General features: G+C 28.8%; 1 protein-coding gene across 2 annotated transcripts in view; it reads left to right on the plus strand.

The window, feature by feature from the left end:
• Positions 1-22978, plus strand: part of LOC107437390 (transient-receptor-potential-like protein) — a 279014-nt gene that overhangs the window by 212812 nt on the left and 43224 nt on the right. For both annotated transcript variants that reach the window (XM_087155809.1, XM_087155810.1), the window contains exons 5-6: positions 1812-1945; positions 12421-12916. In XM_087155809.1, the coding sequence (XP_087011935.1) occupies positions 1812-1945; positions 12421-12916 (630 nt within the window). The remainder of the gene's footprint in view (positions 1-1811; positions 1946-12420; positions 12917-22978) is intronic.

Consider the following 22978-nt stretch of genomic DNA (forward strand, 5'->3'; position numbering starts at 1 on the left):
GCAGTGCAGCAGAGGAAGAAGATAATTACACACATCACCCATATAAATTACATGCATGATTTTCTTAAACTGTCATATAAAATAGAACTGGTTTCTTTTTCCGAGAAATTCTAGTATTTCTAAATTTCTTATAAAGTTAGTTTAAATGTTTACCTAGTCTTACCCTACTAGTGGGTAAGACTGAGCGTTATCTATATTTTTTCTGCAAAAAAATCAGGTATTAAAAAATTACATTTATGACTTTTTAGGACTGATATAGTGTACACAATAAAACAGTAAATGTCTTGATTAAATCTGACAGTTTCTATGTCGAGCAATTAAGCTCCAACAGATCTTCAAATCTTAGATACTCTATCTTACCCTGCTTTTTCCTATTTACGTTAAGACATGTATGAAAATAATGTATTCAACTTAGTTGTTTTGAAAATAAAAAGCCATTTTTCTCTCAGTATGTTGAATGAACTGACTTAAAAATAATAATTCATTAGCAATCAATTTTATTTTCTAATTCTCTTTATTTTATATTATAAATCAATTATTAAAGTTTCTACAAGTACTGGATACATTAAGGTACATTTGAATATTAATTTCATTTCATTTCCCACTGTTATAAAACTGCGTAAACCTCAGCCTAAGTATAAAATTATTTTAAAAATACAAATTTATTTATTGTCAATTTTATTTTCATAACCTTAGAATGCTAGGAGTTCTACCCTTTCATTACATTATTCAGAATGTGGTGAATTCTATACATAGTTATTTCCGTGTGTATTTTTGACATAAGAAATGCATCAATGAAGGGGGGGTGGAAAAAAATAATGGGAACGCTGCTATGCTGATACATTTTTTTCGTACTCCTCAAGAAATGCTTAAAAAATCATTTTATATCTTCAAATTTGCTTAGATCATGCGATTTCTCGCACTTATCAATGAGGTTTAAAGATTTTAGAAGCTTCAGGAACCTACAGTACATTACAAACGGAAAATAATGTTTTCCCCCACCCTATGCTAAATAATATAGCAATAAATTTATAACTTGCAACAATTATTTCGGTCATTATATGCAATAATTGCACAAAATTTCGTAAGCCTAGCTTTAATATTTATGGAGATATGAACATTTTTATTAAAAAAAACTAGTATCACGTTCTTTTTTTCCTTTTTTTGCTCTAACTTTAAAAATATTCAATAAAACAAAACAAAATTTCTAGAACAATTTAAAATTAATTGCTAAAATATTGCTTTAAAATTTGAGAATAATTGGTTTAAAACTGCACAAGATATGAGTATGCCTGAGTTCCATGCTATTATACTGCGAATGCATGGGAAAAATTTTAAATTGCTTTGCCTTAATTTCATAGAGAATCGTATTTAGCAACTAATAAGAGAAGTCTGATAAGAATATTTTAAACATTTAAAAAGTTTCGAAACAATGTTTCAATTAGTTTTCAAATGATAAATGATAAGGAGTTCTCTACCAATATTATTTCGTGTAATAAGACAAAATTAAATAACAAATGATAATACCACAATAAACTTTCATACACCGAAATATGATTCCATAAGGAAAGAAAACAGTCAAAAGCAAAGACACTTTAATGGGGATCCCCAACAATGCAGGCGTCATTTATCTGAAGTTATAAAATAATTCTTTAAGTATTTCTTCAGAAATATGAACAAAATTGTTTCCACTATTTTTTCCACCTCCTGTATTTATTGTCATTGAGTACTATTCTTCTAAATTACTGAATGTTATGGATAAAAACATGAATAGTATCATTATCTTCAAATTAAATATTATCTTATTCCAGTGCCTCTTTCGGATTTTTTCTTTTACTGCTGGTTTTGGCTTCTACAAGGACGGAGGGAAGTGAAAGATCTCGCCAAAATGTTCGAGGTCCGCCTCTATCGTTTGTGGAATGGCTTATTTTCTTCTGGGTCATTGGTAAGTGTACCAACCTTATTTTTATTTTTGTTTATAAGAAACGATCGGCAAACAAATTAATGAATGTTGCTTTTCAGATCAAATTGTCTGGGCAATTTACAGGGTGTCTTTTCCCTTAATTCATTTCCTTTTATGACATAATACACAGTTTACATTTATTTTTAATATCAATTATGTATATCAATTATTTACTTTTATAAAGCTGCGTATTTTTGGAATGAATGATATTATAAAAAAAGGTGTTTAAGATATTGAGACACATTGAACTATCTTATCTAACGAATTAATTATATAAGGGGGACCGGAAAGTAATGTCGTTTCGGTGCATTAAATATTCGTTAGTCTTAATAACCAACTTATGGGTGATTCTTTTGAAACATTTTTCGAAACATTTGGAACAAAAATTTTGGATTTATTTGAAAACATTATTTAGAAAAAAATTTCTTCGAATTTAAAGTCCTCCAAACAATCTAATTTTTTTGTATATTTATTTAATTATATTTGTTAATACCTTACAGACAGCAGTGTAGTTTATTGACATTTGTTCTAGAAAAAAAATTTTAATTCACCAAATTTAGAATGCCAAGAAAATGACATAATGACTTAGAAGTTAAGAAAACAATCATTCTAAGCTAATGGTAAGTAACTCAACTTAAGAAACTCGAAAAGACAAAGTTGAAAAGTTAATTTTAACTTTCTATTTAAATAAATTCCAAAACTAATTGTGAACAATTTGAACCTACCATTTCTTCTCGTCTTCTCGTTTTTTCCGCAATTTATTTTTCCTTGATTGTTTTTAGGCCCCATGCTTTAAAATTACCTAGTAAAATTAATTTTATAGTAATTTACATCTGAAATTTTTTTATTATATTATTTAAATTTAAAATATTTCAAATAATTACATTTTTTTTAATTTAAGCACCCAAGTAGAGTTTAGATTGTACAGAATTTAATTGATGAATGAATTTAATTTTGTACAGAATTAAATTGTACAGTGATGTCCTTAGCTTATCCTCTATATTTTAGCTATCTGTGCTTTGAAAAAAAAACCTAAAGCCTCTGCATTAGATGGACCATGAATTGTTTAAATTAATTCTTTTATCCACTGTAGAAAGAATCAAAAACGTTTTTGTTGTTGATATGTACCTACAGAATAAAATCGTGTATAATAATCAAGCATTAAACAAATAAATAACTTTGATTACATACAAGCATATTAAAATCTTACATAAACTGGGTATTTGGTTAATATTTACTTTCCCTCTTTACATTAGACTGTTTAAAAAAAATTCAGGTGACTGGCATTTATAAGCCAGGGGAATGACAGCCAGGAAAATGACAATTTGCCATTTTACAGCATTTAATTTTAATTTAATTTAGCATTTCGGTCTAGACGTTTGCATTCCGCATAAAACAACAGGATTTCTTGAAGTAACTCAGGTAAATCTATGTAGTTAATGTTATTAATGATTTCAATAAGACAAGAAAATGACAACATAAAAACCTACTCACGCTGTAAAATGTTTTGAAATAGATTTTGAACCGGAAAGTTGGTTCTTTATTCCTGAAATAAGACATATTGTCAAAACTATTAGAATATGATTAAATTTACTATGCTTCTGGCTCTATAAGAATATCAAAACTCTCGGTTATATTTACAGAAGCGCTTTGGTGATGATTTTCGTAAATTCAGCAATAAAATATGGTTTTATAATAGGTGGAAAAAAAATCTGATAAATGTGCAAAGTTTGATAGTTTTTCCATGATAACTTAGAGCTTAGCATAAAAATCATTTACTCGATTAAATATACTTCTCAATTTTGCATTTTTTTACTAAATGTGTGATAATAAAAACTAAGATTTTAAAAATAAGAATTTCCGGTAAACCATGTGAACGGAAAAATTACCAAATTAATGGTTTAAATAACCGTATATGTTGGTTTTATTTAACAAAAATATGGTGTTTTTATAAGAAATGTCAATACCATAACAATACAGTAAATTAACCAGAACTATTTTCTCCATGTGGTGTAATAAAACAACAAGAATAGTTCTTGGTGTATTAAACACCAAAAAAGATCCATTAGAGTTCTTTTGAAGTAAAGAACTTACCACCAATTTTCGTTTTTAGTAACGCCAAAACATGTGGAAAAAAACATGAAAATAGGATGTAATTCATGTAAAAGACAGTGAATTTATTTATATGATGCAATTTACTGCAAAAACTGTAATTTAGAATTCATACATTTAACGATTCCAGAAAGAAAATTAATATATTTATCATCTATGCTCACATCCCACCGAGAACATAAAAGCAAATTCGAATTAGATTTATTGGAACAGAAAAGAATAAAAATTTATTCGAAAATTATTTAATATAACGGAGAAGTTTATGCAAATTATCTTGGGAGAATATAATTAACAATATTTTTTAGCAATAATTGTAAGTATAGATTTTTTTTTTTTAGAAATGAAATTCTCGTGAGATTTAAACATTTACAGAATTCTCATCAATTTATTTAAAAGGATTTTTAATATAAAAATCTCAATTCAACAGTATTTAAACAGACATGAAAAACATTTTCCTTAAATTAAATCTTTAAACCAATTCTTTTGGCAGCAATATCCGTGAATCAATCTATTTAACAGGATTTTTAAAGTAAAAAACTTTATTGAACAGTATTTAAACACACATGAAAAATATTTTATTTAAAATTAAATCTTTAAACCAGTTTTTTTTACAGCAAAATCTCTGACCTAATCTAACAGGATTTTAAGAGTAAAAAACTGAATTCAGCAGTATTTAAACGGACACGTAAAGCATTTTCTTCAAATTAAATCTTTAAACCAATTCTTTTGACGGCAATATCCGGGAGTCAATCTAAATTAGCAAGGTTTTTAAAGTAAAACAAAAACTCAATTCAACCATCTTTAAACAGACACGAATAACATTTTCTTGAAATAAAATCTTTAAACCAAGTAGCAATATCCGTGACTCAATCTAAATTAACAAGGTTTTAAAACTAAAAAAAAGCTCAATTCAACAGTTTTTAAACAGACGCGAACAACATTTTCTTTAAATTAAATCTTTAAACCAATTCTTTTACAGCAACATCCGTGAGTCAATTTAAATTAACAAGGTTTTAAAGTAAAAAAAAACTGAATTCAACAATATTCAAATAGAACATTTTCTTTAAACTAAATCTTTAAACCAATTCCTTTAACAGCAATACCCGTGAGTTAATCTAAATTAGCAAGGTTTTTAAACTTAAAAAAATAAATAAATAAATTTAAAAAATTTTTTAAAAAACTCAATCCAACAGTATTTAAACAGACGTGAACAACATTTTCTTTCAATTAAATCTTTAAACCAATTCTTTTACAGCAATATCCGTGAGTCAATCAAAATTGACAAGGTTTTAAAGTTAAAAAAAAATGAATTCAACAATATTTAAGCAGACGCGAGCAACATTTTCTTTAAATTAAATCTTTAAACCAATTCTTTTAACAGCAATATCCGTGACTTAATCTAAATTAATAAGGTTTTTAAACTTTAAAAAAACTCAATTTAGCAGTATTTAAGCAAACGTGAACAACATTTTCTTTAAATTAAATCTTTAAACTAATTCTTTTGACAGCAATATCCGTGACTCAATCTAAATTAACATTTTTTTAAACTAAAAAAAAGAACAAAACTCAATTCACCAGTATTTAAACAGACATGAGCAACATTTTCTTTAAATTAAATCTTTAAACCAATTCCTTTGACAGCAATATCCGTGAGTGTTTCAAAGTATTTTCTCAATCCTACAATAACTCCTCCATTTCCCAAATTCTTTTATTTATTTTTCTGCAATTTTTTATCGCGTTTATCCTTTAAGCAAACCAAAACCCTAGGTGGATCTATAATCCAACACCTAATCATTTCCCGATCTAGCGATCGAACTTTCTAGAACTTATATATTCCACAAAGCCCACTTTTCACATTCGAACTGATATTCTTCCCTAAAGCATTCACGTGGCTATTTTCTGAGCAAAAGGGGACAAAAAAAAAGGAAACGTTCAACGATTTTTTTCCCTCAGTAACAACAGGCTGCATCAATGCTCGGTGCCTTATAGGACTCTCATCTGAGTTATTTTTCCCCAAAAGAAATGGCCCCTTTTTTCCAAAAAAATATAGAAAAAGAACTTAAGATAACAGATTTGGCGGTTGTACTTTTTTTCTGGATCATCACTTTTGCAAACAGTTTCTCACATATAGGCCTGGAGGGTGGACAGCTTTGAGTCTTCATGGATTTTTTGAACCAGTTTTTCAATCTAGGGTTTTATTCATATGTCTGAATGAATTTAAATTTTTATATATTTAAATTTACTAGCGCGGCATTGACTTCTGAAAAACTAACAAATCAGTTAAGGATAACAAGAAATTTAATAATATAGATAAGTGCGTATATTTAATTCGTATCATACATTTTTTTAATTATATCAGATTAAGCAGTAGAATTGGAACAAAACATTTAGCTACTTAATGACAGAAAAAATGTGACTGATTAAAATAAAATTGTTTATTTTTCTGTATAAAATTAATGATTGCATTATTAACAAATCAAGATATATGCTAATTTTACATCATTATTACATGTTTTGAACAATATTTATGGCAGTTAATAAAGTGCATTGCATGAAAAAAGAGTGCTTAGTTAATAGCTTATGACTCGTATATTATGTAACTTGTATTATTTCCGTGCAGTATTTTACTTACATAAAAGCGTGCAAAAACTGCGCCAGAAACATAGATGCTTTTTAAATTAACCAGACATCGGTTATTTTCGTTTCAGTACAGTTTTCAATGTGGTTTTTGCCATTGCCAATGAACAAGTGATAACATAGGAATAACGACAACCATTTATTTATTATTTGATTTATTATTTTATTATGTATTTTATTATTTATTTTATTCATTTTTTGGACTCGGGAAACATTTTATTTAATAATAAAACAATGTGTGAAAAAGCGTATAATTTAAAAATGGAAATTATACGCTTATTATACCTGTGAAAATTATTAAATGAAATGGCGAAGAAAATTTTTAATGTAATATAAAAACTATAAAGTGGATATTAAAAAAGATTACAAAAGTTTTCTTATTAGTTCCTTTCCAATAAAAGGAAAAATATCCTCCGTCTAAGAAAAAGAAAAAGAATCATGTATGTAGATATTTTTATCATTATTTGAAACAATAAACAATATTCATGCCCAACTTCTATGCCCTACAAACATTTCCTTTTTAAACCATTGTTAAACAGCCGACCCAATTTTAAATTTATGACTGCCAATGTTCAATACTGCAGCGTTGTAATTTTGAACCCAATCCTGAAGACAAGGGAACTCTTTACTCAAGTATTGGGAGAAATTTTGCCTTCGTGGAGGACTTTTTGATGAAACTAACTCGCATTTGCGTGACATGAAGAGGAAGAACACGAAACCATCTCACGGTTAACCTGACGGCAAGAGGACTCTAATTCATGAAGCGTTTACCACTGAGGATACCTTACGTCAGCACTGCGGGCGGTGCAAGCCGTGTGTGGAATTCGTATCGTCTAGCCATCGCTGGGATTCGAACCCGGTTCACCTCATTAGAAGGTGAACGCTCTAACCAGTGAGCCACTGCTCTGAAAGCATTTTATTCTTTATTTTTTAACCGTCGTTGAACAGCCGACCCAATTGTTTGCGTTTACGACTACCAATGCTCAACTCTGTAGCCTCGTAATTTTAAACCCAATCCAGAAGACAAGGGAACTCCTGGATCAAGTATTGGGAGAAATTTGCCTTCGTGGAAGACTTTTTGATGGAACTAACCAGCATATCAGTTACATGGAGAGGAAGATCACGAGAACCTCCCTCGGTTAGCCTGACGGCAAGGGGACTCTAACCCATGATCCGTCTACCACTGAGAATATTTCGCGACAGCAATGTGGTCGGTGCAAGCCGGAAGTGGATTCGTATCGTCCAGCCATCGCTGGGATTCGAACCTGGTTCACCTCATTAGACAACGAACGCTGTATCCCCTGAGCCACTGCCCTACAAACATTGGTGTAAATCACAGTTTCATAAAAATAGGATTAATGTTGACTTATGTTGTTAATCGCAACTTTACTAAAGTGTAAACTTTCTGCGCGAAGTGAATCATATTATCAGGTAGTATGATTCAACTTAATATATGTTTCAGATTGGAAGTATATAGAATGTTACAACTTATATTCTTATTAAGGTTGTATTAAATTACTGTTCAATACTCTATAATGAGTTTATCTGTGTAGAACAGTAAAATTATTAAAATAAATTTACAATTGATTAATCTTTCTTTGAAGGTTATCTTTAAAATATGCCATAAAACATTCTTAATCGTGACACTTAATATGAATCATTTTATCAATTATTCAATTATTTTGAAATATTCGGTAAAAAATGCATTTTTAAAAAAAATGCTTATAAAAAAATAAGTTATTTTTTAAAAAAATATACAGTACACCAAAAGAAAAACACATTTGCATGTCTTGCTATATTTTGAGAACTTTTTAAGCGAATTGAAAATTTTTTTGCGCACTGTCATAAAATTCGTTTTCCCGCAGTGGACTGATCGTTAAGACACGGTTCCCAGCAGATCACCGAAGTCAAGCATCACTGTCTGCGGTCAGTGTGCGGGTGGGTGACCACTTGGATCAGCCTGCGTAGGGACCGAGGGTGAGCGGTATTGGTTCTCGTTAAACTGTTAAAACCGTAAAGTTCTCGACTTCGCGTGCAGGTCGTTGGGCTACCGAAGCAGAGGGGTGTCACCCCCTCTGCAGAGGATCAAAATTGTGATGGCTTTTCTTCGGATCATCCTTAGGGATGTTTCCCAGACCATCGCCAATAGCCTATTGTGCAGCTCTAGTACGACGTAAATTAAATACTACTACTACTACTATAAAATCCGTTTAGCCAAATATAAGTCCATGAAAAAAATAATTTTTTTGTAAGTATTTTTCATTTTTTATTTTTCTATTTAATAATTGTCGAAAAAAATTTCGATATGTAAGGTTTGCAATTTTTCATCAATTTAAAGAATACGATTTTAAATGGCAAAGTACAAAATTTGAGCAAAGTCGGTTAAATAGTTCCTGAGAAACTGAATTTCAAAAAAGTCTGAAATTCGATTTCTCAGGAACTATTGAACCGATTTCGCTCAAATTTTGTACTTTGTGAAGTAAAATTACATGCTTTAAAATGGCATGAAAATGTATACCTTACAATTAAAAAATGTTAATGACCATTTATAAATAAAATAATAAAAATAATAAATACTTACTTAAAATTATTTTATTATTATTATTATATTTCATTATATTATTATATTACTGTATTTTTATTATTATAAAAATAATAAATACTTGCTTAAAATTATTCTTCGACAATAGTTAAACATAATAATAAAAAATAATAAATATTTACTAAAAAAAAATTTTCATGAAATTATCTTTAGATAAACGAATTTTATAACTGTGTGCAAAAAAATTTTCAAATCGCTTAAAAAGTTCCCGATATAAAGCGAAATGCGCAAAAAGAATGATTAACATTAAGGGGTCCAAACTTTGCAAGGCTCTCCTGACCAAACTATTGGGACCATATTTCCCTGATTGCGGCTACCCTCTATATATTGGGGGTCAGAAATCTAAATTCATCGAAAAAAAGTATGTTTATTCAGCGAATATACGTTTTAGTGACTGATTTCGTAACTTCAAATATCGTCTGCGCTAATTAATTAGCATATTTCAGGTCACCTTCTTAAGCCATTAAGATTGAATCCTAGAACGTGAAGATCCGATCATTAGATCAAAAGTTATTCAGGGTTGACCATTTTTTTTGCCACACTGCTTGCGAAGAAATGAAAATAAAGTAAAACAAGAAATAGATATAATTGAAAATTTATGTCAAAATTCTTTATTAGCTAAATCACTCTCCTGACACCACAAGTGGAAAAAAAAACACTTGAAATTATTCCAAATAAATACGAATTCATGAATGCGGCTTTCAGATGATAGCTTTACCAAACATTACAAGTTATAATAAAATTATACACCTTAACACTTGAATTGAAATTGCCCTGACCTCCACAATATTTAAAGAATTCACAGAGAACCAATTATCCGGAATAGTCGGAACTGAGGCCCATCGGCGAACAAAGAATCCGAATAATTAAACAGCTTTTAAAAATGGCTATGGCTATTTTTTTAAAGAAATTTCTATTCATGGTTGTTCCAAGCTTAAAACTGGCAATTCTTCTCGTTCACTGATTCTCATGTTGTCAATTTTTCGCCTTGAGCCCCTACTACTAGGACACTAGGTAACTAAAAAGATTGGTCATTTCGGTTAAATGAGTATTCCGGTTAATTTAATATCTCGATTAAAAAATATTTTGGTTTATCGAAGTCCTGACTATCGGCATCTGCCATAAGAATATAAAAAAGAGCTTAAAAGCATGTTTTTATGTGCTAGCGACTTTTCTTAAAAACAGCTTGCTTAATAATAATTTAAAACTACTAAAATTAAATATTGTGATATAATATAAATTTATAAAAGAAATATTGCATATTTTATTACATATACATATTTCTAACTAGAAAATTAAGCAAATGAAGAGAAATAAATTGTGATTTGCACTTCTTTTCTTGACAGTAATTTTTCTTCCAAAAAAAAAAAAAACATTTTTAGAAACACTTTTATAGTAATCTTATATATTTAAGTTAGATATCACTGTAATTTTTTAACCACGTTGGACCATAATTTTTCTGATTTCTTCTTTATATATGTTCTAAAGTACTGTCACAAGAAATATCACTTAAAGAATTTTCAAAACCTCAAATAATAATGCATTTAATAATCACGAAAACCAAAATTCCTAAATCTATTTCATTTACTGTTTTCTCAAGCAAAGTTTAGACTGCTTTATATCTAAAAGATGAATTTGTCCAGACAGAATCGATTTAGGGAAGATTTAGAGGTAAATTCCATGTATGTATTTGGACTAGAAACTGAGATAATGATGCAGGATGTTAGAGCACGTAACATGATTGATGGACTTCTTCGTTCAACGAGAAAATACAATGGAATGCAGTTTGCAGGAGAATATCAATTGGAAATTAAAACTTCAAGTCATCATTCCATAGTTCCAATGGAATATAATCCGTCTAATTTGTCATGAAAAGTCTGACATTTTAAGCTTATTTTGCATAAGTGTTGCAGTTTAGTTTGAATGTTTGAAATATGAAGAAGATTTTAATTAATTAATTCCTTGGATTTGAAAATCTATTTATGCTATTCAATAAAATAAATAAATAAACTGAAATAAAATTATCAAATAATTTGCACTTAAAAAATTAAAATATTTAATTTAACTATTGAGAAAAAAAAACTTAAAATAACTCACTCAAAATGGCATAAATTTAATTCTACTTAAATGCTTAAGATATGATACGCAGTTAACACAAAAATTTAGCTGTAATTGGGTATTTTTAACTCAAGAAGTGCAGTGATTACGCTTAACCATGTGATATAAATCAGATTTAATTGAATGCCTGTAGGTGACGTCACATGTGTGGGTCGAACTTGATTATCTTCTGAATCGAAATATGTCCCGATTTATCTACGACGACTTTACTCGCAAATATCCAATTTTCTGGTTTCCTTCAAACGATTTAACAACATATATTGGAGAGAAGGCAGATTAACTTAATGATTGTTTTGAAAAATCAGTTTTAAATCAATCATTAATCAGTCATTAAATCAATATATTAAAAGAACGAGAAGAGACAAAGAAATAGAAATCAAGCGGCTGTGTTCTGACTAGCAAAGCAGATTTATTCTCAGCAGGTTTCAAAATTAGCTGCTAAAACTGTGGACTGAAGCCGTTGCTCGATGTAAAGACTGTAAAACAATATTCTAGGCTGCAGGCCAGATTATTCGGTCTGAAATGTTTGTACGAGCGTATGTAATTTGTCCACGAACTGTCTTCTTTTCAACAAATGTTGTTTTCTACACAACATTGCCGTATAATTTTATAGTCCTCAGTTAGCAGCATTAACCGTTGAGCTTTGTAACTAACAATAAATGTTTTTAGAAAAAATTATTTATTTCTTAACCATAAAGCAGCTAATCGTACATTGATATCTCTTCCCTTTTTTTAAATATCTATTCTAAAATCCTGGTTCATTTTATGTATTCTGAATATTATCAGTGCAATTTTTGCTTCCCGTTTAATGTAAGCATATTTTTAAGAAATGAGCGATACTAATTAAGCCTAGTGGTAATTTTACCTCTAAAACTCTAACTAAGTTATATAAAAAGGTCCTTAATAAAAATAATCATTGATGATTGATGTAATTGGATCCTTGATAATGCTTTATAAATATTTTATTGAAATGTATGATTTGTTTCAGGTATGGTTTGGGCGGAATGCAAGCAACTTTGGGAAGAAGGATTAAAAGCATATGTTCGTCAATGGTGGAATTGGTTGGACTTTATCATGCTTAGCCTTTATTTAACAACTTTTTCTTTGAAAGGTATAGCTTACATTCAGGTCCAAAGTGGACGTTACGGACCGAGAGTTCTGCAGCGCGCTTTGTGGCCAGGCAATGATCCTTCACTTATAGCAGAAGGAGTATTTGCTGTAGCCAATGTCTTTAGTTTTGCTAGGATTATTTACTTATTTCAGACTAATCCACATCTTGGACCCCTACAGATATCTTTGGGATGTATGATTATTGATATCGCCAAATTTCTGTTCATATTTTTCTTAGTGCTGACATCATTCGCTTGTGGCCTTAACCAGCTCTACTGGTATTATGACTCTCATACGGAATTTTGTGAAACTAAAGTAGTAGCTGGGGAAAACATCACTTTTAACTGTCAGTATAACCCTGATGCTTTCATGACGTAAGTACTTAACTTTGATCTCAATTTTTAAATTTTAATTTATTAAGCATATGTTTTAAATATTTATTCGATTAAGTCTTTATTTTCAATGCCTTTTTATTGATCTTTCTTTTCAATTTTTTAATGACAATTCCATTTCTAAACTTTCTTGTCAAACTCATAATTTTCAATATTTTTTTATTTAAAAAAAAACAGTCTAAATTTTTTGTGAAGAAAAACGGAGTTTTTTTGTGTTTCTAAAATATTTTATCTTTTCTTATAAATATTTTTAAATTTAGTGATAAAACCAGGGTGCAAAGCTAAAATTTCCTGAAGATCTTTTGATATACTTATGGGATTTTTAAGTACTGAAGCGAACTTTGCTTCCAGATAACTTTCCTAATAGTACAATTTAGCCAACTTACTCAACACAACTATAAATTTAAAAATAAACGAGGATCAAATGAAAACTATATTTCTCTAGATAACTTCGTAGTCTAAGTTTTAAAGGAGACACCGAAGATACACATTAGAGAGATGATTATTCATAATTTACGAAATTTAAATCATAAAGGTGTGTATAAACTCATAAAAATCTGAACGAATCTATATATATATATTTAATGATTTCGAAATCAGCATTAATTTTATTGCCATGCTCTATTTTATTCCACAAAATTATTATAGGTCATTGATAAATGAGAGTAAAAGGATCAATTTAACTACGAGATTTACTTTATTTTATCTAATGAAAAATTATGCTTGGATTTAACCTGGTTATTTAACATCAAAATCTATATCAATTCTAAAATCAAACTGCATCAATTTTTAGAAAATCACTTGAAATAAAAAATCATTGAACTATGTCTTTAAAAGTAAATTGTAGTTAAATACGCAATGAGCAAATTTAATGCTAAACAAATGCTTTTAAAAAATTATGTACTTTATGTCAATTAAGAAAAAAATAAATAAATAAAAGGAATGTCACACTTTGAAGCTTTGCAGTTCAAAAAGGGTAATATTATTTATGCATAGTTTTTTTTTATATCATTTTGTAAGAAAGTAAAATAAAAATTAGATTATTTCAATTAATTCCTTAAAAAGTTTGATAAAAAAATTAGTTATTCGCTGTTGTTCAATATAAATACTGTTCATGACGATAGTTTTCTTACATCTTCATCAATTTTTTTCTAATTTTAAGGAATGTAAAACTGTGAACTGTCTAATTCTTTACAGCACAAAATTATTGAAACCAAACAGAACATCTAAAAAATCAGATCTGAAAATTTCCTTAATATAGAGTATTTAATGTTAGCATTACCCTGTTAAGAATAAAATTACTAATAAAATTTCTGAACTAATATCTCTATTACAAATAAAAAGAGAAGACGAGAAATGACTGAAACGTTGATGCACATTAAAAATATTAAAAAAAAAGATGCTTTCTTTCTGATTTGCATCTTTTTAAGAACATCATTTGTTATTAATGAAAAAAATTTCCCTCAATAAAATATATCCCCTCAAAAAAGTAGCAAGTTTTTCCAATAAAGAGAAAGTTATACTTCTGCTATTAAATAACATTTTTGGGCTTCTAAATAGATTTGTAGCTTACTTACTGTAAGTAATAAATTAACTATCCGCATATCATTTTATTTCTAAAAAACCCTTACATTCTTATGAAAGTTTTTGCCTTGATTTATTAGCTTTCTTAATCATTCTTAACTCTTTCTTAACTCGTGATTTATTTGCCGAGGGAGTAAAATAATTTAAACTTTGTGATTAGTTTTTTTTCTCAATATTTATAGAGTGATGCATCAAATTTCCTTCTTTTTTTCCAAAATTTTTAAATATCATTTTTATATTTTTAGAAAAATGTGCTTAGCATTTACTAAAAAGCTCTTCGCAATTTATATATTAATATCCAATATAACTCTTGCTAATTGAAGCTCTGACAAGAATTTCATTTTTGTAAGATATTGATTCTTAAAACAAAAAAAAACAAAGCAAAAAAACTTAAAACAAAAGTTACGAGAAAAACAAACTGGTAACAAAATCATTTTTGTTGCAATGGATATTATTAGAAATGCTACCATGACATCTGTAGTCTGTCTTAAAAACTTCCAATATCAAAATTTCGAAATTAAGAGAATTAGACAAACATTTTTTTGCGTTGGTGATATATGGCGCTGCTTTAATGTATGTGATTAGTTGCCTAATTGCCAAAACAAATCAAAATTTCAAAACATTGTAAATTAGAAAATTATTTTGAAAAATGATGGAAATTATTTTCAAAATAATAGTACTTCAATAGCATACTTCAAAATACATTTTTATGATTATATTTTGATGTGTGAATATTGACTTGCCTCACTGGCTAAATATTTTTGGGAAATTATTTATTATTACTGTCGTATGTTGTTAAAATATTAAGCTGGAGTTATGCAGGATCGGGAAACAATACGTAATAGTTGGAAGTCTTATATGCATATAAAAAAAGAAGTTATCAAAACCTATACATTAAAGTCTCAAATAAATACTTAGTCTTAAATTAAAGAAAAATTATCAAAATCTAAAGCATAGTTATGAAAAACAATTAGAACTATTGTGAATTTAAATCAATTTGAAATCAGATTAATGTAGAGTGAATTTGATTGTCAGTTACCAATAATTGGTTATTATTCCTAAAATTCAATCGACAAATAAGCAGTATTTTTATTTTTATAATCACGCCTTGTCTCTGAGTCACATATTCAATGACACTTTAGTAAAGTTCGTAAAATGAATTTCAGGTAAAGTATTATACATATTACAGTCCTTTACATGTTCTTAAAACCAGCCATTTCAATGTTTTTAGAATGTTGCTTAACACATTCCTTCATTCAACGTTTCAATTATAAGACAAATGATTTTTTGGAGTGATTGCAATGTTTTAAACTCCAACTGAAAAAAGTAAATTTATAAATAAATTCTGCGTTTTTTTTTTTCGCGTTTCCATTGAAGGCGTTTTTCTTTGAAATACTTTAAAACCTTATTAATTGTTTATCATTTTAAATGAATTTTTCAAAATTTACAGTAGATTATTCCCGCTGTTAGAACTGGTGGAGAAAGAAATTCTAAAAAAATTACTACACTGTACGGTAATCACATTTCTTGTAAAAAGGAAAGAAAAAAAGGGGAGAAACATAATTTCGGTTAATAAAACCAAAATAAACGATATTTAAATTTTTTTTTTTTTTTTTTGATATTTAGCTCATTTGATAATTTTCCTTTCATATGGTAACAGTTTGCCGATAATTCTGTATTTCAAAATTATAGCTCTTATTACCACACATATAGTAAAAAGTATAAAACTGAAAAAAAATTTACCGAATGAATGGTTTTTATACCCTGTTTGAAGGTACCATGTAAAATTACTAAATTTTACCACATTTCTCAATATTACCACAATTTTCATTTCTATCTTATTATAAAACCGTATGCTACTGTAAATTATACCACAATCATAAAAGCATTTCGGTTTTTTAGATTTAACATAAAACCAGAAACACTATAAAATTTGCCTTATTCTGGTAGTTTGAACCATAACTTTTTGCCCAGAGCGTAACGTCTTCAAATGCATAATGTACAAAAATTACACACAATTTACAGATTATATTTATTCTCCCAAACCACTCATTATTGAATAAATAATCAGATGAATCTCCAAACGTCATTTTTAAGGACATGAGTGTTATAATTATCAATCATAACATATCTATATTGTATAAGCAATAATTTTACTGGAATAAACTAAATAGGGTAAACTAACCAGTGAAGGAACACTTAAGCTTCGCTTGCCTTTTAAAAAATCATATTAATTTCAAAATTCGTAATTTTACTTAAATGACAGTGTCAACATATTTGTTACTAATTGCAAATCATGCAAAAAAAAATTTTAGAAGACTTACATAATATTGTTTTAAAGTTTTAGAGGTTCAAATAACAAGTAGTAAGAAGACCAAGTGAAGGAACAGCTCTTACCAGTGAATGAACACCCAGTAATGGAACACTTCATTTTGGTTATTTTTTAATGCTCTTTATGAATTTATAAGCCATACAAATATTTAAAAACAAGCCTATTCTTGAAATTATAACATATAAATACTTGGAAAATGTTAACTTTTTTTTTTGTAATCATGAATTGAAAATTAAAATGTCAACATATTAATACATACTGCTCATTCACTGGGAAATCTATGCCCAGTAAAGGAACATGCCTGTTCCCTCACTGGTTAGAAGTTGTTTTTCGTATTTTTAACATACTTTTGATGCGGAACAACACTAAAGGTACAAGGAAATTAAAGTTTATCTTTTATTTTCATTAACTTAGAAAAAAAAACAGTGAAGGAACACTTGTTCCTTCACTGGTTTTTCATCGTTTGGTGATCCAGTGAATAAACACCCCTTTATCTCAGTACTTTATTATGCTATGATGCATTAAAAAAATAAAACGTAACTTCAATAACTATATTTTGAATTCTCTTTTTCACAGTGAGAAAAATAAAACTATTACATGCAATTAATTCCACTTCAAACATATACATGTAAACACTCACCTTATAATTTTTTCAAAGAAACATGGTGTTGCAGAGATAATAACAAATTCAAAAATTTTTCCAGAGAAGTCTATTTGACCAGGTAATCCAAAACATTGCTAGGTGACTTCCTATTGCTTGGCAGTAAGCTATTGTTACCAATCAATCTAAAGAAAAACTTTCAAATTTTTATTTTTAATCAATATATATGAAATGTTCCTTCACTGGTTGGTTTACCCTACATGCAAGATCAAAATCTACATTTTATCTTGAAAGACGCGTACCTTCTTCTGGAGAAATATCAGGCCTAATAAAAATATGAGATATTATTAACGTTGAAGTCAAAAAATAAATTTTTATTGTCTAAATAATACTGTGGCAGACATATGTCCAAAGTTATGAAGACGAATTATATAACACACTCATTAGGTGTATTGCCGACCGGCCTGTGTAGGGGGCAGGGAACTGTCCTTGCATCAGAAAGGTTCTGGGTTCGAATCCCGGGCAAGGCATGGATGTTTCTTTCTCTCTCTGTGTGTTCTATGTCCTTTCTTCTTTGTGTGTGAATGTGACCCGCCCTATAAATGGGTTGTGGTTGTGTGAATGGCGTGGCAGAAGTCGAATTCCAGCCCATAGATGGCGCCACTGAAAAATAGGAACAATCGGACCCTCACTGCCTAAACAGGCATACGATAAATGAAAATAAGGTGTATTCTATACAATGTTGTAGTCATTGACTTTAATGACCTAGTAATGCTTCCTATACTCCTATACTGAGAAAAAAATATGGTCAAAGCTACCAGAATATAGTAAAACCTATTGTGTTTCTAGCTCTAAGGGAACACCAAAAAACGCTGTAATTTTGAAAGAAGCGTTTTGTAATAATTTTGGTAAAACTAAAAAAAAAGGTTAAAATGTCAAAATTGAGTGAATGGAGTAAAATTCAATAATTTTATCATGATACCTTAGAGCATAGAAAAAAAAACATTTATTCGGTTAAATTTGTTTTGTATTTGTTACTAAATGGGTGGCTATAAGAACCGTAATTTAGAAAATTCAAATTTCCGGTAAACCTTTAGCATATGAACGAAACAATTGTCAAATGAATTGTTTAAGTACCATTATTTTGGTTTTATTACCAGAATTATGTTTTTTTACCAGAAATACACACTATACAATGCAGTAATTTTACCAAAATTGTTTTCGCTATGTATAGGTATCCGCCTTCATTTCTGAAGCATTACCATATTCAGGAAATTCTTTTCCTGAAAAAATGTTTATAAAATAAGGGTGGAAAATAATAATTCTACCATGCCTATTTTTAATAATATTAGCAAAATACTTCATGAGTCTAAATTTATACGAGCTTCATATTTGCTATAGCAAGCTTCGTATCATACGAGCTTTGTCACTTTAATATACTATTAACTTTGATGCCCAAATAATATTTCGTTTAATTGACAGCAATTATTTAATCCTCAGTTGGGAGGGAAAAAAATTTAAAAAAAATCCATCAAAGATTTATACAGGCAGAAGAAAAATTAAATAATATAATATTTAACGCTTATTTAAATTTATAAAAATGTTTCCGACCTAAATTTGCCATAATATTTTAAATTTGAAATTATTTTTCATACCATAATTGTGCTAAACTTATTTATCAAAATAGCAAAAGTATTTCTTTCTTGATGTTTTTAAGGTTAATGTTAAGAATATGCAGACAAATTAAACTTAAATTTCTAATGCATAAATACATGATTACTTCTTGTATTTCGTAATTTATGCTAGATAATTTGTTAATATAATTCAGCTTTTATTCCTAAATCGAAAAATTATTGCATTAGTCCTTATGGTCTTATTTAATAAATCTGTCTTAAATATTTCAGACACAATTTTTGAAAATGCAAATTATTTTTAAATTAAATGCGAGAATTACTTGAATATAGTATTTTTATAAAATTAGAAAATAGTTTCGTTTTCTAAATTTTTGTACTTAGAAAGTATAAAGAAAAACAGTAATCCGCGAGGGAAATCATAAGCTTAAAATCAAATGTTCAATTTATAACTGGAAACAATATTGGAAAAGACTGCATTGCTTACAAACAAGAGCGAAAGTAATTTAAAAATTCTGAAACAACCTCAATTTCAAACAGCGTTCAAATTCTTCAAATTGGTTTTTCTAAAAAAAATTTACTTCGGTGAAAGCAAAAAAAAATTATTAGGATGCACGCTCAATATGTCTATTCCCAAAGAATTTGTATTTTTTATCCAATTAAAAAATTAATCTTAGAAAATATTTGGTATTACAAAATCAATCTACACTGTTAGAATTTTCCTTCTAAAACTAAGTTAAAATAACGGGCAGCAGTCTCTCCATCCAATTAACCGTAAAGTTTACGGTAAAGAACGTTGCTTTTACCGTTACAGTTTTTTTACTTTCAAATTAGAGAGTGCTGCCATCTATGGGTGGATGAGAGAATAGTATTCTAAGAGACCAGTTTCACAAATTAGAGAGTGCAGGTCACTGGAAACTTCATGTGATGAAGATATGTGAAGAATTATTGCGGTGTTAAAGCTGGTACTCGAACCTCCGCTCTGTCGGCCATGAGATCACTAGATTAGCCCTCTCGGCTATCAAATATAACTATCTGCAAAAGAAAAAGTGGCTTCACTAGGTGGTCCTGCTTAGTGCTATAAAATCCTGGTCGTCAAAACCGTATTAAGTTAAAGCAGTCAATAAACGTTTTTTCACGATATTAACAGTTAGAATACCATCTTGTTTTGGGTTATTTAACTGTTTAGTTAGAATATGGTAAAATAACGATTAAATAAATTGTTATTTAACCATTTTTCGGAGTAATTTCTATCAGACTAGATGATATCTATGACGCGTGGTGGTAGCACTTCGCGCTATCGTGCCACAGGTCCTGGGTTCGATCCTAGGAAGCGACAAGGTTGACTCAGCTTTTCATCCATTCAATGGGTCGATAAAATGATTACCAAGCGTGCTTTTGAACTAAACTGGACCCCCCAACCGGAAGATCTGCTCCTACATCTCAAGGTCAAAAAAACTGAGATGGACACGGTAGGCCTTGGCCCTCTATGGGCTGTCGCGCCACTGAGTTTAGTAGAGTTTTTAGTTTTAGATGATATATATAATTTTTTTTTCAATTTACCAAAGTCAAGGACAGTATTTTTGTTTAATTATTCATTAATTCATTTACGTGCATTTAATAATTTCAATAACCACAGTTCTTATTATACTTTCTTTTTTCGTAATCAGTTCAGATTTGTTAGCACTTCGGCACTTTGAATTCCACTCCTAAATTTTAGTAATGTCTTATATTACTCTTTTGAAGGAAAAAAATATTTTCAGGAATTTTGTTTTACCAATTTACCAGTACTTACTTAACACTTGGTATCAATAATCTTTCATAAAATTTATCTAAACATTGAAACATATAATTGGTACCTTGAACAATAATACGGTGTAACTTTAGTGCTAATTAAAGCTCTAAATTGAACCATAAGATGTTTTTGGAAACTTATAATACTATATTTTGAAACTTATATTTTGAATAATAAGAATCTTAGAAGGTTTTAATTTGTATTTGTATTTAATTTGTATGTCTGCAATCAGTACTACGGTATCAAGCAAAATAAATGACATTATAGCTCAACACAATTCAAGATTTCTCTCAATGTTTAAAAAATATTATTAATGAAAAATGCGACTTAATATTTAATGAATTATTAAAAAATATCATAAATATATTAATAATATTCCTCAATGCCATCTTATTTTATCAAACAACTAAAGAAATAACATTATTGTAGCATAAATGATCAATTTATCTGCAGTATTTGATTAAAAATGTTCCTTTATTCTTGTATTTTTAAACAGTTAAAATGATAAATTTGTTTATTAACAGTAATTTTTCCTTAAATTGTTTAAAAAAAAGTACGTTATAATATTTATTTAATTTTTTTACTATCCCTGAAGTAAAAAGAAACTTAAATTGGAAACACAAAATTATTCACAAATGGAAACTTAACAGAACTCATTGTATAGCTCTTTTTAGATATAAAATGCAAAGTAAAGCAAAAACAATTTAAAAATTCAATGTAAATCAAACAAAAATATAAACTTGTTAAAGTCAAACACATACCTATAGCATTATTTAAAATAACCCTCATGCATATGAGGTTATGTTCATATAGATCTTTGACTACCCACAACTTTTACAATCCACAATTTTGCTAAATCTTTACAATTTACACTCCAAAAAACTTTGTAGCAATTGCGATTTATGCGAGGATCGATCCTCGACTCCGCTGAGATCAGCCGAGTAAATGGATTCGGCGTGCTGCAGAATAGAAAGTCCTGTGGTCGGTCGGTGAGCATAACTATGGGTTCAAGGATCTGGGAAAAATATCCTTCCCCTTCAAATTGATGTCTAAATTGAGGAAGTTACCCACGAATAAGTGCTGCTTCAAACTATCAGTGGGATTTCAAGATGTACTTTCAACCTTGCGACGCTTTCTTGTGAAACGAAAGGCGCATCTTCCTGACTTAATTCACAAAAGGCCAATGACTTTCGAGCTGATATTATCCAAGTGTCATCAGAAACAACAACGAAAACACTTATTTTGCTTGTTTTTTTTTTCTAAGGAGTGTCGATACAAACATTTGGATAAACCCGTAAAATTGGGTCAGCTGCTCAAGAACGGTTATAAAATACAAGCATTTGAGGGATTAGCTTTACAAAAAGATTTACTGAATACTCTCAAATAATTAGACCTCGTTTAAATACATATCTGTGTAAAATATTTGTAAAGCACAAACATATTTAAGCTACTCTTTTCTATCACTTAAAGTTAAAAATGTAGAAAGGACAAATAATGATTTAAAGTATTAAAGTTCTAAAGTTTCAGAAGTAATCCAGGCATTCTGTTAAAGTGATTGACATAAAGGACTGTTTCTTTTCTTTCATACTATTAAAGTACAGAAAATTTATCTTTTAAAAGTCAATATATTTAAACCAACAACATCTAAGTCACTCAATTATAACTTTTATTTGTTTCAAAACTTTAAAAGAACTGGGCTGCATTTGTTTTAAAAATCTGAAGGGGGAAAAAATCCTTGCAAAAATATTTATTAATTTCCTGCAGTTTTTATTTTTATCGTTATACTTCTTAATGAAATTGCTGTTATAAAACGAATTATCAAACTCATTATCACATCGAAAAACGAATTATCAGATTTTTGATAAACTCAACATAAATTTGCTTTTGTCTTCAGATTCTTTTGATTGGTTACAAATATTTCAATTAATATTTTTATTGGGCACCGTTTAAAATTCTATGACGTAATAAAGAGTTTTTAAACCTATGTAGACTTTAAATTTTCCTTTTAAAGGTGAAAGGGAACACAATCATTTTATTACATCCTATTTAAGTTTTTAAAAAAAATCTAAATTTGAGTTTTACACTCAAACAATCAAATAAA

Source organism: Parasteatoda tepidariorum, chromosome 12 (genome assembly GCF_982258835.1).
Source record: "Parasteatoda tepidariorum strain Cologne lab strain chromosome 12, Ptep-v5.0, whole genome shotgun sequence".
Taxonomy (NCBI): Eukaryota; Metazoa; Arthropoda; class Arachnida; order Araneae; family Theridiidae; genus Parasteatoda; species Parasteatoda tepidariorum.